This window comes from Quercus lobata, chromosome 5 (assembly GCF_001633185.2).
Source record: "Quercus lobata isolate SW786 chromosome 5, ValleyOak3.0 Primary Assembly, whole genome shotgun sequence".
NCBI classification, from domain to species: Eukaryota; Viridiplantae; Streptophyta; class Magnoliopsida; order Fagales; family Fagaceae; genus Quercus; species Quercus lobata.
The window spans coordinates 79138799-79154568 of record NC_044908.1 but is presented as its reverse complement, the minus strand read 5'-3'; the positions used below and the strand labels follow the sequence as shown (position 1 = coordinate 79154568).

The 15770-nt window shown below is 34.3% G+C and overlaps 1 protein-coding gene across 2 annotated transcripts; it reads left to right on the top strand.

The window, feature by feature from the left end:
• The first annotated feature begins 268 nt into the window (after positions 1–268).
• Positions 269–3704, top strand: LOC115991695 (G-type lectin S-receptor-like serine/threonine-protein kinase At1g11410). 2 transcript variants are annotated; one of them, XM_031115553.1, is made up of 8 exons: positions 1103–1222; positions 1324–1668; positions 1782–1919; positions 2075–2265; positions 2452–2662; positions 2806–3043; positions 3142–3292; positions 3391–3704. In XM_031115553.1, exons 1-8 carry the CDS (start codon positions 1192–1194, stop codon positions 3691–3693), a joined length of 1608 nt encoding a protein of 535 aa, XP_030971413.1. In that variant the 5' UTR covers positions 1103–1191; the 3' UTR covers positions 3694–3704. The 2 variants fall into 2 exon arrangements, with proteins under 2 accessions (XP_030971412.1, XP_030971413.1); XM_031115552.1 differs by having other exon boundaries at positions 269–1668.
• Positions 3705–15770: the final 12066 nt, after the last annotated feature.

Here is a 15770-nt window from a genome sequence, read left to right as displayed (position 1 = left end):
GGAATCAGGCTGGGCTGATTTGGACGAGAAGATCATTTTTTATGCTCATATAAACATTTTAAAGTCCAAAGTCCATGCCAAAAATTGACCCCTAGAATGTCCTCACTCAGTTCCTATTCGCAGTTGGTGTAACTGATGTAAGACTGTAGACTTTGACGCAATAACATTTTTTTGGTTACGCAACTGATCATTTGAACATTGAAAAACGCATAGTCCTAAAACAAAAGAGCGATGGAAGACTTCATAGTTCATAGCTCTCTCTCTCTCTTCCTTATTTTTTGGTCTGGAGACTTCATAATCCTCAATCAAACAAAATATCAATATTTTTTCCCCAAAGATTTATTTATTTATTTTTAAAGAAAAGACTACTAGCACAAAACATAGATGCTAAAAAAATGTTCAAGTCAGTAATTCTAATGGTTCTCTTCTTCCCATTTTGCATTTCCCTTGACATCTTAGCACCAAACCAATCCATCAAGGATGGCCAATCTTTGATTTCCAAAGAAAAAAATTTCGCCTTAGGCTTCTTCAGCCCTGGTAACTCTAGCCATCGGTATCTTGGTATTTGGTATGTTAAAGTGAAAAATCAAACCGTAGTATGGGTTGCGAACAGGAATGATCCTATCAATGATTCCTCCGGAGTTCTCTCAGTCAACCAGTTTGGAAACCTTGTCCTTCACGACAGTTCTAACCATCTTGTTTGGTCTACAAATGTGTCTGTTAAAAGAACAACCACCTCAACCTCCTCTGTAGCTCAGCTTCAAGATTCAGGAAACTTAGTATTGGTCCAAGACAATAACCAAAAGGTACTGTTATGGCAAAGCTTCGACTATCCCACAGATACTTTGCTTCCAAAAATGAGGCTTGGTGTGAATTTGATAACTGGACTAGACAGGTTCTTAACATCTTGGAAGTCACAAGATGACCCCGGATCTGGGGACTGCTTCTATAAAATGATAATTTCTGGCTCCCCTGAAGGGTTTGTTTACAAGGGTTCGACCCCATATTGGCGGCTGGGTCCATGGCCATGGCAGAGCTCATCACCAGCAACAGCAACAGCTTCATCAGGTTATTCGATTGATTTTGTAAACAATAAAGATGAGGTATCTTATGCTTACTTTCTTGATGACCCTTATATTATTTCTAGATTAGTGGTTGACAACTCTGGATTGCTACAACAACTTATGTGGAATGAAGCTGATCTTCAATGGAAGGAGACTTGGTCAGTACCTAAATACCGCTGCGACAAGTATGGACAGTGTGGTGCGTATGGTAAATGTAAGCCTGAAAATTCTAATAGGTTCGATTGTATGTGTTTGCCAGGGTATGAACCCAAGTCTCCAAGGGATTGGTATCTCAGAGATGGTTCTGAGGGTTGTGTTAGGGAAAAGTTGGGGATGTCAATGTGTGGGAATGGAGAAGGGTTTGTGAAGGTGCAACATTTGAAGGGTCCTGATTCAGCTAATGCAGCTTGGATGGACATGAGTATGAGTAGCTCAGAGTGTGAGCAGGCATGCTTGAGTAATTGCTCTTGCACAGCTTTTATTAGTATAGATATTGATGGGAAGGGGACAGGTTGCTTGGCATGGTATGGTGAATTGGTAGACATTTTGGAGAATTCAGATGAAGGGTGGGATTTAAATATTCGTGTGGATGCATCAGAGTTAGGTAGCCTCCTCTTCTTGCTTTCATTTTATTTATTTATTTGTTTTACTATTTTCATTTCTGCCTATTGCACTTTTAGATCTTGGACTCATTGCTTGTTTTATTTCCCTTTTCAGCCAAGTATACAAGGAAGTCCAAAGGTTTTCGTGGCAACAAGAGGCTGCTGGCTATTACAATATTGTGTGTTGCTGTGCCATTTTTTCTGGTATCCTTGCTAGTCTATATGTTGCTAATGAAGAAGAGGAAAACAAAAGGTAACAAAATCAGTTGAATTGTGTGCTTTGCTAAGTCGCAAAAAATGTACCATATATTAGGAACCATTTAGATTAGTCATTACTGTGATGTAAATCTATAAATGCTTAATTACGAAATTATAGTGAGCAATGTTTGTCAATATGCTTTAGGACAGTGATGAGAAAATTGCACAATCAATTATTAAGTTTTATTGGTACCAAATGCTCTTTGGAGGGAAATGAGCTCGAGGACAGTAGTAGACATCCAGATTTGTCCACTTTCAATCTAAGTTGCATTGTTGCAGCCACTGACAATTTCTCTCCGACCAACAAACTTGGGCAAGGTGGTTTTGGCTCTGTTTTTAAGGTATAGCTAAAATTCATAATGACATTGTTGATATATTGCCCATTTTTTCTGTTTCATATTTCATTATTGCGTGGATGTTAATTATGGGAAATGAGTTTCTTAGGCTAAGACATAAGTTGATGATTTAGCAGATGGAGTCGTTAAAACTAGTAGTCATGAGTGCTTAATTTTGAATATTGAATTCAGGTTCAATTACCTAATGGACAACAGATAGCTGTAAAAAGGCTATCCAAGAGTTCAGGACAAGGAATAGAAGAATTCAAAAATGAAGTTATGCTGATTGCAAAACTTCAGCATAGGAATCTTGTCAAACTTTTTGGGTGTTGCATTCAAGAGGAAGAAAAGATGTTGATTTATGAGTACATGCCCAACAAAAGCTTGGACTCCTTCATTTTTGGTAGTTTTTCTTTCTAAAAAATATTGCCTTAACCAATTTTATTTTATTTTATGATATATATGTTCGAAGACTTCAATTTTAGTCCATAAAACCACATGTTTCAACATTGTCAACTCACATGTTGGAGCAAAATTTTATTTTAGATCATACAAGAAGTTCCATACTAAATTGGAGAAAACGCTGTGAAATTGTTGATGGGATTGCTCGTGGGATTTTGTATCTTCATCAAGACTCAAGATTGAGAATTATCCATAGGGATCTTAAAACTAGCAATATTTTACTAGATGCTGAAATGAACCCCAAAATTTCAGACTTTGGCATGGCTCGTATATTTAAAGGGGACCAAATTCAAGACAAAACAACTAGAGTTGTTGGAACATAGTAAGTATCATACACATGCTAGCTTGCATGCACACAAACAGAGAAATTAAAGCATAATGCCAAAGTTAAAATTACATTTGATATGTTTTCACATGCAGTGGTTATATGTCACCGGAGTATGCAATATTTGGGAAATTTTCAATAAAATCAGATGTCTTCAGTTTTGGTGTCGTATTGTTGGAGATCATAAGCGGCAAGAAGAATAACGATTCTTATCAGAAACACCCTTCCCTAACTTTGATTGGCCATGTAAGTAACCAAAAAAAAAAAAAATTAAAAAAACAATATTTACAATTTTCATTTATAATATAGCTTTATATGAATAATGCTATATATGAACCACACAGGTATGGGAACTATGGAGAGAAGGTAGAGCTTTGGATATAATTGATTCATCGATAAATGATTCATATGTTTCCGATCAAGTCTTGAGATGCATTCAAATTGGGCTCTTATGTGTGCAAGAAGATGTAATGGATCGACCAACAATGTTGGCAGTTCTTCATATGCTGAGTAGTGAGGCAACACTTCCTTCTCCTAAACAACCTGCTTTCATTTTCAGAAAATCTATCCAAGATTTGGCTCCAGTCGTAGGAGGAGGTTCTTGTTCTATAAATGACATGACAATATCTAAGGTTGAAGCTCGCTAATGGTAAAGCTGTAGAGGTTCATTTAAATTGCTTGTATAACAATTTTTAATACTAATTAACATTATATTGTTTTATGTACTAAAGAAAAAATGAAATTCCTTAATTCTTTTTCTTCTCTCTCACTCTATTGGTTTTTCTTTTTATGAATGAAAATTTTCATTAAAAAAATCGAACTATTAGGAAATGTGAAACCAAACCCAGATTAATGGGATGCAAATAACAAAAAGGAAAGAACATAATAAAGATCAATGCACTTGGTTCACCCAAAACTAGGGCTTTCTCCAGAGGTTGCTGTAATTTTAGTGTTACTCTTGTAATAGGAGTCACATGTATCATTAGCAATTTAGCATATACATATACCATCCTATTACTAGGATTACACACATATAAGAAATTTCAATAAAGATCCCAAGATAAAGGAAGGGAATTGACAGTATGTATGGGAATGTGTTTGCAGTTTAATTAAAATCACATGTTAAAGGTCATCTAATCTAGTCTCCAGCAAACCCTTGGATTTTTACTCAAGTAGTTATTTACTCGATAAAGATTGAATTAAACCACAAAATATTTGAAGCCGCATTAGACTAAATTTATTGCATATTTGCATAGTTTATGTTGGATATATATGTTCAGGAAGATAACATTTAAATCTACTTCTTTTGGGTGAAAAATCCATAATCAAACTAAACCTGAACCTGAACCTAATGCTTCGTGAGAATTGCAGCTAACACTTCATGCAGATGCATTCATGCAAAAATATGAATTTTAAATACTCACAAAGTCACAATTATGTTCTATTATCATAGGCTTTGCTCATATCAAGCTTGATAGCCATGTAATCATCCTTCCTAGTATGTTTATGCATGCTATGGAGAGACTCAAATGCTACCAAAATATTATAAAAAATTAATCGGCTCTTAGTAAAAGCACTCTCATGGTCAGCAATAATTTTTGGTAGAATTCTTTTAAGCCTATTTGTAAGACTTTTGAAAAAATATTATACAGTATATTACAGAGGCTAATAGGTCTAAAATCAGAAGCATGTTCCAAGTTCTGCTTTTTTGGGATTAAAGTAATAAAAGTATGATTGAGGTACTTAGGTAGGGATGCAGTATTGAGAAATTTTACAACAGAGAGAGTAATGTCATCACCAATTAAATTCTAATAGTGCTAATAAAAGAGAGGAGGCATACCATTTGGGTCTAGGGCTTTGAGAAGGTCCATTTGCTTGATAGCTTGTTGAATTTCCCATGCCATAAATTCAGATGACAGTTGGGAAATCATATCTTCTTTAATAACACTAAATGGTAATTTGATTCTCCAATGCGCATTGAAATCAAAATGCTAAGGAAAAAAGAATCAATCTATTAATAAATGTCATAGAAATATCAAAGGCGGGCATCTTTTATTAACATAAAGAAGGGAATTATCAATTATTAAACAATTTAGATGTTTAGGGATATTTAGGGGGTATTTGGTAGATGTACTTAAAAACTGAAAATTGTTGTTTGAAAACATGTGTAGAAATATGTGTTGGTGAAAAAGTGTGTGAAAATACCTGCTCTGATAAGAATTGGTTCAAGGAAAAGCTTTGGACCTAAATCATATAGATTCTGTAACTTTTGGTGTGAGCATGCTGATTTCAAAAATTGGATAGAGGTGGCATGGAACTCTGAAGTTAGGGGAACACCTATGTACAAGCTCTGCCAAAAGCTTAAGGCTACCCAGCTTAAACTGGAAGTTTTCAATAAAGATCTATATAGTGGGTTATCACAAAGGGTCCAGCTCATAAGGGAAAGACTTGAAGCTGTTCAAATAGGCTTGCTACAAAACTCAAATGATACCAGACTTATTGAGTTAGAGAAGCAGCTGCTGCGTGAGAATAAATGGCTTAATTCGGGGAATCATGAAAGAAGTTATTTCCATAGAATTGTGAAAGGAAGACAAGGTAGGAATGAAATTAAATGCCTGCTTGACCATGGTGGTGGAGGAACCAGATTTATTGAGGAACACATAAGTAGGTTATATAGGAAATTTCTGGGGCCAGGCACTGCTATTAATGTGCAAACGACGATAAATAAGGTGTCTTTACTATTCTCTGATCAGTTACCTGAATCCATGAAGAACTTCTTGCAGAGGATATGACTGAGATGAAATTCAGCAAGTTCTTTTCAGTATGGGGAGTGACAAAGCACCCGGAACTGATGATTTCACTGTCTAATTCTTTAAGGAAGCTTGGAGTACATTTAAGAGAATGTCATTGAGGCTATTTTGTTTTTCTTCAATACTGGTAATCTGCATAAGGAAGTGAATTCCACAGTTACCACATTGATTCCTAAGGTTCCTAATCCCTCTTACATAACTGATTTTAGGCCTATTGCTTGTAATGTAATGTACAAGTGCATTACTAAGATATTGAACAATAGATTAAGAGGGTTCTTAGGAGTTCTAGTGGACTCAAACCAAACAGCTTTCATTAAGGGACGAAGTATATCTGAAAATGTTCTATTAGCCCACGAGCTAGTGAAGAATTACCAAAGAAATAAAGGGATGAGCAGATGTGCAATTAAAGATGAACTAAAGAAGGCTTATGACACACTCAATTAGAATTTTATTCTCGTGTGTTTATTGGCTTCAAGTTTTTCTGCTAGGTTTGTTCAATGGATTAAGGAGTGCATCACTACTCCTAGATTCTCAATAGCAATGAATGGAACCTTGGTGGATTATTTCAATGGAGGGAAGGGTCTAAGGCAGGGGGACCAATTGTCTCCCAACCTCTTTGTTATTGCCATGGAAAGCTTCAATAGACTGCTCAAATTCAAATTCCTAGCATTTGGTTTATTCAAATATGATCCTCTATGTAAAGAGCAGAAAATTACACATTTTATCTTTGCTGAACTTCTTATTTTTCCTTCTGCTGATCTATCTTCAATTCGTGTTATTAAAGAAGCTCTTGAAGAATTCCAATAAAATTTTGAACTGTGCATGAGTGGGGTATTTTGCTCATTTATTTCTGATATTTTAAAAAAGCAAATTCTTGAGATTCTTCAATTCAAAGAAAAAGTGGTATGCCTCTAATTCCATGTAAGCTTAGTTTTAAGGACTGCCAGCCATTACTTGATAAGATTTTGGCTAGAATTATAAGTCTTGGATTATTGTCCTTTGCTGGAAGACTCAAATTACTACAATATGTACTCTGCAACATTCAAGGATTTTGGGCTAGTATCTTCATACTACCTGAAAATTCCAACCAAAGCCAGAATGATTAAATGGGGAATTTATGTTGACAACTTGTGTGGTTTCTGTTCTGCAGGTCCTGTTCATAGGACAGAAATCATCTAGTTTTCTTTTACCTTATGTTTAATATCTAAGCTGGTAGGATTTAGTTGATTGGTATGCCTCTAATTCCATGTAAGCTTAGTTTTAAGGACTGCCAGCCATTACTTGATAAGATTTTGGCTAGAATTATAAGTCTTGGATTACCCGAGAATTGTCCTTTGCTGGAAGACTCAAATTACTACAATATGTACTCTGCAACATTCAAGGATTTTGGGCTAGTATCTTCATACTACCTGAAAATTCCAACCAAAGCCAGAATGATTAAATGGGGAATTTATGTTGACAACTTGTGTGGTTTCTGTTCTGCAGGTCCTGTTCATAGGACAGAAATCATCTAGTTTTCTTTTACAAAAAGGATATGTATTATGGGCTTATGTTTAATATCTGACCCCAAATTCAGCTGGTAGGATTTAGTTGATTGGAGTGTAATTCAACAAAAAAGGGAAGAGATTGAGAGCTGTACTTTGTAAATTAGCTTGGTGGGTAAACTGTTTACCACCTGTAGAGCCAAAGAAATGCAATTCTTCACGCTAATTCTTAACGCTAAGAAAGACTGTATACTGAAGACCAGCTTAGGTTAAAGATAGGTTTTGTTTACTTGCATTTAGCATTTGGTGTTTTTGGCTTTGCTATACTTGTTTAGTGCAATTAACTACTACGTGTTAAAAAAAAAAAACCAATAGAATGGAGACAACCGACTGTGACTCAACTATTTGCCACAATCATGACAATTCTCTACAAACTCAGAACTAACTAATAGATAATCATGAACCCTTTTTTAAAAAATTAATATAAGTAACAGTATAAACATAATTGCTAATGATTAACCAAAATCAATTGTTTGGTACAATTGTGAAAATATCATTTTATATAGAATTCCTAAACCATGCTTTCCATCGTGTATAGTTGGAGACTTTTCTTGGTATTTTTATTATTATGCCAAAATATATTATTGGTCCCTCAAGTTTGCTATGTGAGTGTTTTTGATCCTTCAAATCAAATTTCAAGTGAGCATTATTAGTTATTTTATGAAATATCGTTAGTCTCAATGGTTATGTGGTTAATGGAACAACGATGTGACATATTTTTAATTAACATGGTAATTTTTAACTATTAATTAGACAAAATTTGGTTACAAACTTGATTGTAGTCTAAGACTGACAACTCTACTTAATATCCTTTTATGTGATGTGAGTTTTAACAAATCTACCATTATATAACATTTTTTTTCTTATATTCTTCATAATTACAAAATTTCCAAAAAATCAAAGATCAAGAGTTATATCATTAATCAAATGTTTAAATTTATAGTTTTTGTAATCTAAAATTGTGATAAAAAATCAATTTATGAATTCAATAGTAAATAACATCTGATTGACCCAAAATTTGATATTTGTGATAAGAATATGAAGAACATGCAATCTGACGATTAGAATTTCAAAATTCGTAAACATGCTAATTTTTATTGGGAATTGTAGCCTTAGACAACAATTAAATTTGTAGCTAAATTTTATCATCAAAAACTTATACCTCTTTTAAAACATTCTTATTGAAGAATGAAATTACTTAGATGGTTAAGATAAATTTGGCAAGTCCATTGCAAGGGATTAAAGCCATCTATTCTTGTGTGTGCATATATATATACCAACATAAACATAATATTAACATTTGCATAATCAAACTAACATAATAAATTCAACAATTAATAATTATATAGAAACATAAATAGCTAAATGAATAAGTATTTAGATTAATAACATAAATTTGAAATTTTAGATACAAAAATTTACGAAGAGCAAAATTAATGAGTTTTAAAAGGTAACTCTAGAATTATTTTATTTTTTATTTGCGCATTTTTATTTTGGATGGCATATTTATTTTCTTGGGTGGTGTACATGTGACAATTGAATTAATGTTTGGATTTTTTACAAATCACAATTTTATGAAATTTCATTTATTTATTAAATCAATTTATAATGAAAAATTATTAGGTATTTATTGAAAATTATTGGGTACTTTTTTAGATTTTTTTCCAGGTCTTATAGACATAGTCACCCCTAAAGTCATGATTTTATTTATTTTTTATTAGTTGTTACTTTTGAAATATAAAACTTCCAATTTTTAATATTCTATATAGACCTATTAGCTAACCATACCTATATAGGAACTAGAAAGAAAATTATATATGTTGGAAAATTATTAGGTATTTTGCTCAATTGTATATTTATTATATATACCCAAAACTTCACAAAAAATTGTCGGAGTGTAGAAACCCCAAATGTGCCCAATACTCATGGTTGGCATCAATAATATGTGTCGCTATAGGCATTTGCATTGCTTTGATTAAAATTTGATTTTTTTAAATTTTTTTGGTTGAGGAAATACGAAAGATAAATACCAATATAAAAAAAAAAAAAAAAAAAAAAAAAAAAAAAAAAAAATTTATCATACCAACCTAACAGTTTGGCATTTGCATTGCTAGGAAACATCTCCTTTTTCTACAATGCAAGTATTTTTTATTTTTGAAATTGCTTAGTAGGCATGAAAATGCGTGTAGAAGATGTCAACAATGCACCTAGAATCTAGTTTTTGTGCAAAAGATGGATTCTTTTCAATTCCTTAAAGGAAAGTACACTACTTTTTATAATAATTGTCTAATTAGTGTTAATGTGAGTGCAACTTACCATTAGTATATATATTAGGTTTAAATTACACTTGGTGTAATTTAAGTAATATTTCGTAATTCAATATTTTTTAATTATATGTGAATTTTGATAAATAAATCTACTGTTGGATTATATTATTTTTCGTAGATTCTCTGTACTTGCAAAATTTTAAGATGATCAAAGATCAATAGTCATCTCATCAATCAATTGTTTAAATTCAAGGTTTTGCAGTTTAAAATAATGCATAAAAATGAGTTTATGGATTGAATGATAATTAATATTCGATTGACATCACCATTATCATGCGTGTTAAAAATACATAAAACATGTAATCCAATGGTGGAATTTGCAAAATATGAATTTTTTAACAAATTATTAGGTAGTGCACATGCAAACATACACATATGCATAAACATAAACATTAACATATGCATATACACAAACAAGCATTCTAAATGAAAAAATTAATAATTTTATAGGAACATAAAATAGATAAATAAATAAACATTTATGTTAATAAAAATGTTTTTCCCATGAAAGTAAGAATAACTGCCCTTTATCATGAATGAGATCAGAAAGAATCCCATTTGTGATGAATTCATAAACTAGTAATGGTACTTCTGTTTCTAGACAACAACCTGATAGCTTAACTACATTTCGATTTATAATTTGAGTAAGCACAGTTATCTCATTTATGAATTGTTTAGCTTGACGCTAACTATCAATTTTGGACTTCTTAATAGCAATCACAATGTTATCTGGTAATATTCCTGTATAGACTGTACCATAGCCTCCTTGTCCAAGGAATCTACTCTCATTATAGTTGGTGGTGACCTTTTCAGGCTCTTCTAAACTATAAATTTTGGTTGTCTCTGACAGTTTTTAGACCCCTTAAACAATTGATTAAACCTAGGTAATTAGCCAAGTTGTTACTTAGTCCAATTAAACAAGTCTAGGTTATCACAATAATAAATATCAAATCATGCAAAGCAGCGGAAAATAAATAACACAAGATATGATCACCCAGGAAACCAAACCGGTAAAAACCTGGGGAGGATTTGACCTAGTTATCCTCAAGGTAAATCTGAATCCACTATCTTGAAAGAATCGAAATTCATACAAAAAGACTTACAAGCACCCCCGCTTGACTTCCTAATACTACCAACCAGTAGAACTTACTGACACGACCACGTGCAAGCTCCGAATCTACGGACTCCTTCTTTCTTGGATTCCCACCAGTTATAAGCACACCTGCTTGTGTAGTCTTTAAGCTTTAATGGTAGCAACTGAATTGATCATCAAGGTGTAGAAAATATCTCCTCCTTGAAAACCCTAAGTTTGTGTAAAGGAAAGCTCCTTTAGATCTCACAAGAGATTTACACAAACCGCAATATGAGCAACACTAAAACGTGGCTAGAGTTTGCCTTTTATACTTAGGACAAATAAGAAACCCTAAAAACGTTTTAAAACAAATAGGGCTGAGTTGGACGAATCTGCAGAAAAGCGATTTTCCCGAGCTTCGATCAGTCGAGACTAAGCTTTGATCGATCGAGCCAGGCCGAAAGCCACAATGCTTCCTGCTTTAAACTCGATTCCAACTTTACATTGACATACAATTTTGAGCTAGCTTTAAACACTTCTAAACACATTGTTTTGATCATGGTTTGCCAACATTACAAATTAGAGTTCTAAATACATAAAATCCTAAACTTTAGAACCTAACAAACTCCCCCTTTGGCAATCCGTGACAAAACACAACTTAGAAGCTCAAAGTTTACAAAATGAAAAGCCCTTTACAAAACAATGCTCATAAACCAAATTCAATCCTAACTACTATCCATCAGTTGCAAGTGTAGATAGCAGCTTAATTGAATCAACTTGTATATTTCCTGAAACACTAAACAAAATGCATAACCGCATGTGTGGAAATAATACAAGTAAACAAAATAACTTCTTGATTTCAAACAACACATAAATAAAGACATATATCAATGAATAACTCATAAATATAAATCAATAAGCAGTTTGAAACAAGAAACAAATAAAATACCAACAAAAACATAAAACTCTCCCTAACATGAATATCCCATCAAAAACAAGGTAAGAGCTAAAAATGTTAAGTACACAGTGAAGCACCTAGATACAATCTAAAACTCCACAAGCTCCAACCAAAAACAAATAAACTCCCTCTGAAAACAAAAAACCTACAAGTACTCCCCCTTTTTGTGACGGAATGCCAAAGGGCAAATAAGATATCCATCATCAAAAGGGAGGTGGTCTAAACTGTGCCAACTCCACACGCAAGGCACAGATCTCATCAAGTACGTCCACCAAAATCTGTCCTTGAGCCGCCTGAACGGTCAAGACATGAGCTAACGTGAGACGAATGTCTGAATCATCCGAAACAGTCGGTGGAGGAACAGCAGCATCAGCATCAGCAGCAGCACCTGAAGTCTCAGCAGCAGCTGTACCTGTAGAAGAGGGAGGAGGGGGAACACTACTAGATGACGCACCTCTAAGATGAGGAGGAGCAACTCTCAACTGAGCAGTCCTCTGACGAAGAAAGTTGGCACCTATGGGAGCTATCACATGAACAGGCTCACCTGACGGAAAACCATCTAGACCTAAGTAGAGCAGAATCCTATGAATGAAAATAGGATGAATCAGCGCATGCCCTACGGCAGAACTCCTATGAACCTCGTTCAAAGAACGAAGGAACAAGTGAGGAAAACTGATGGATGCTCTAGAAGCAAAGACGTACAAAAACACACATCGCTCTAAAGGGATAGTGTGGAAGTGAGAGATAGGCCACAAGGAATGGCATGCAATCCTAAAGAAGAGATAGGTCGTCTCGGTAAGCTCAGCGGACGTGATCCAAGGATCAGAACCCCACTGGATAGATGACCTAGTGATGTAAGACATGACAACGTCTAAAGAGGGTGACTCATCATAGGGATAGTCAGCATCCCGAACAACCGGCACCCTAAGAGCCTCAGCCACTACCCGGGGGGTAATGGTGAACTCTACACCTCGTATCCAACTCCTAACTAGGGTGTTGGAATCATAGATGTGGCAAGAGAGGTTCGAGTAGAACTCTCTAATCAGGGCGGTCGGGGGTGGATGATCTATCTCTACGAGAGGCAACCAACCCTTAGACTCAAAATTGGCCCTAATGGCCGGATCAAGTGCATCTAACACAACAGCTCACTCAGACCAGATTTTACGCTTACAGTTCAAGGTGTCATAGGCTTCTCTACACTTATCATTCTTAAACAGCTCTACTCTAGGTGGAGACTCAGAGGAAGTGGAAGTGGACCTATGAGCTCTAGTTTTCCTAGGCATGGTGCTAAGATAAGGATCAAAACACAGAGCGAAAGAACAAAAAACCACAAACCAAAACCAAGGGCAGACTGCAAGTTAGCACAAAAACAAAATATAGAATCAAAATCTATATGATGCATGAACAAGTTTAAATGTCATGATGCATGTTCTAATGCAGTGAATTAAGTCCAAAAGGTTCAAATTACAAAATTGGCTTGAACATTAAGGTTTTTTACACATAAACCCCAAAATTTGGAAAACCACTTGATTAATTTGAAAAATATTGACGAATTGATCATTATACATGATATAATAACAAAAATAATGACCAAATACATCAATTGGATAAGCCAATTTCATCAATTTAAGCCAATTTGACAAAATCCCCAATTCGGATCAAATTCAAAAACCTAGAATTTCCAAATTTTCAAAAACCACAAAATTGATCAAATTAAACTATAGGGAACATCAATATAACATCATGGCACAAAAACCCATTGATCAATTACACAAGAATAGGCTTGAATCATAAAAAACCCCAATAAGTTTGAAGATGCTGAAAATACCCATGATAATGCATGAAAAATGCATGAAATCAAGAAATAAACTTGAAAAAGAAGGGCAAAAGGGACATACCGGCTTCTAAGGACAAAAACCTTGCAAAAATCTTGAAGGAAAACGACAAAAATTGAATGGTGGAGCCAAGAGCCAACACGGAGAGAGAGAAAAGAAAAGAACTATTTGAAAAGTAAGTTTGAAAAAGTCCAATTTTGCCTTTTTGAAAAACCTGATTCACGAGTTTCGATCGGTCAAAAATCAGCCTCGACCGGTTGAAACAGACAGAGACTCCCTCTCTCAAATTTTAAAAAATTTTAAAAATTTCGATCGGTCGAAAAACAAAATGGACCGATCGAATCAGGCAGAGGCTCACCATATTTTTGAGGAAAAACACAATTTTTTAAAAACAAGTTGATTTAACTAAAAGCATTGAAATTTAAGAACAAAAATGCATGAGTATGAGATGATATGATTTTCCAACAAGAATTTTAAGCCCAAAATTCCCAAAAACAAAATTTTGGATTCTCCACAAATTTTCAAGCAACAAATTTAGTTTGTACATAATTCAAAGTGATTGCAAAAACGTGGTTGGTCAAACCATAAACACATACAATAACATGTACGATGTTTAGCAAAAAGTAACTCGTGTAGTGTGTGCGACTAGCAAAGATTTGAGATACATGTGAGGTGATATGTGAATAGCAATCAATCACAAAGTCTACAAAATTCATCACAAAGAATTTAAAAGAGACTATCACCTAAAGAGTTACATCATATAACTCCCACATCTCCTAGATCATAAGCTTGCAATCATGTAAGTTTCTTGTATTTATGCCTCATAATATACATTCCAATTTTAAGTTATGTGAGTTTGGCATCAAGCCTAATAGTACACACCAATTAGATTTTAAGAATTAAGCACTTTTACCGAGACTTCACCTTATGTTCTTTTTGTGCATGTGCTACACTTTCTCGAGCACAAAATCTTATGATATGCACTAAGGTGTTCATGATTGGCTAGTGAACAGTGGTGAGATGGTTATTTATGCCTTTCTCTAAAAGTTCAAGTCCAACATTTAAAAACATGTGACTTCAAGATTAAGACATAGTAATCAAAAACCATACACATCTTTCCCACACAACATGCACTACAAATCTTCAACTAGTAGAGTGCAATAAATAAGCTCATCAAAGCTAAACAAGGTACAAAAGACATGTTATGTGAAAATAAATTGACCAACCTTGTTCTCAAAAACCAAGAAGAATAGTGAAAAACAAAATGTGCTTCCTTTTCCCTTTTTTTTTTTTTTATTTTAATAAAAATAAAAAACACCTAGAATGAAATGCATGAATGTTATGCTATGCAAATCCTAGAGACAAAAAAAACAAAACCAAAGAACAATGGTCACAAAGGGTAGAGCAATGAAGCACAAGGACCATGTCAGAAAGACTCAGTTAGGTCGAGTCTTTTGCATCCAAAACTTTTTAGATGCACCACGAGCATTGGAGTTCTTATTCACTTGAGAATGATTACCAACTCCAGGATTGGAATAAAGGTTTAAAGCCTTTACCAAATCACCAATAAGTACCATAGGATCAAGTGCTTGAGGCACAGGTACTTTTGGTTTGTTTGCTCTCTTTGCAGCTTGCAGCTTGTAGCAATTTGGACGTATGTGTCCAGTCTTTCCACAAAAGTGACAAACCCATGCAGGTTTATCATGTGTCTTGTCCTTAGATAGGGTAGGCTTCTTAGGCTTAGATTCTTTCAGATCAACCCTATTCTTCCTAGATGATGAACCTTCTAAGGGTTTAGCAACCTCACTCACAGAGGGTTTGACAGTTTCACTCACTATCTCACTCACTGAAGGTTCAGAAGAAGAAGATGAAGGAACAAACTTAGTGGAATGGGGAGCGGACACACAGATGCTATCAACATAACCTAAACCAGTTTTGTCAGAAGATGACTTTTGAACACTCAGCATTTGATCAAGTTTAGAACTAGCAGATCTAGCAACAGATAAATCAAGTTCCAAAGATTTAACTTTATCAAGCAAAAGAATGTTTTCAGTTTTCACATTGTTCAAAAGATCATTAGCATCAAACAATTTAACAAGAAAAATTTTTCTTTTCAAGCTCAAGAGATTCAATTTTCTTTAGGCCAAGTTCAACATTCATAGCATCCTTTGCAGCAAC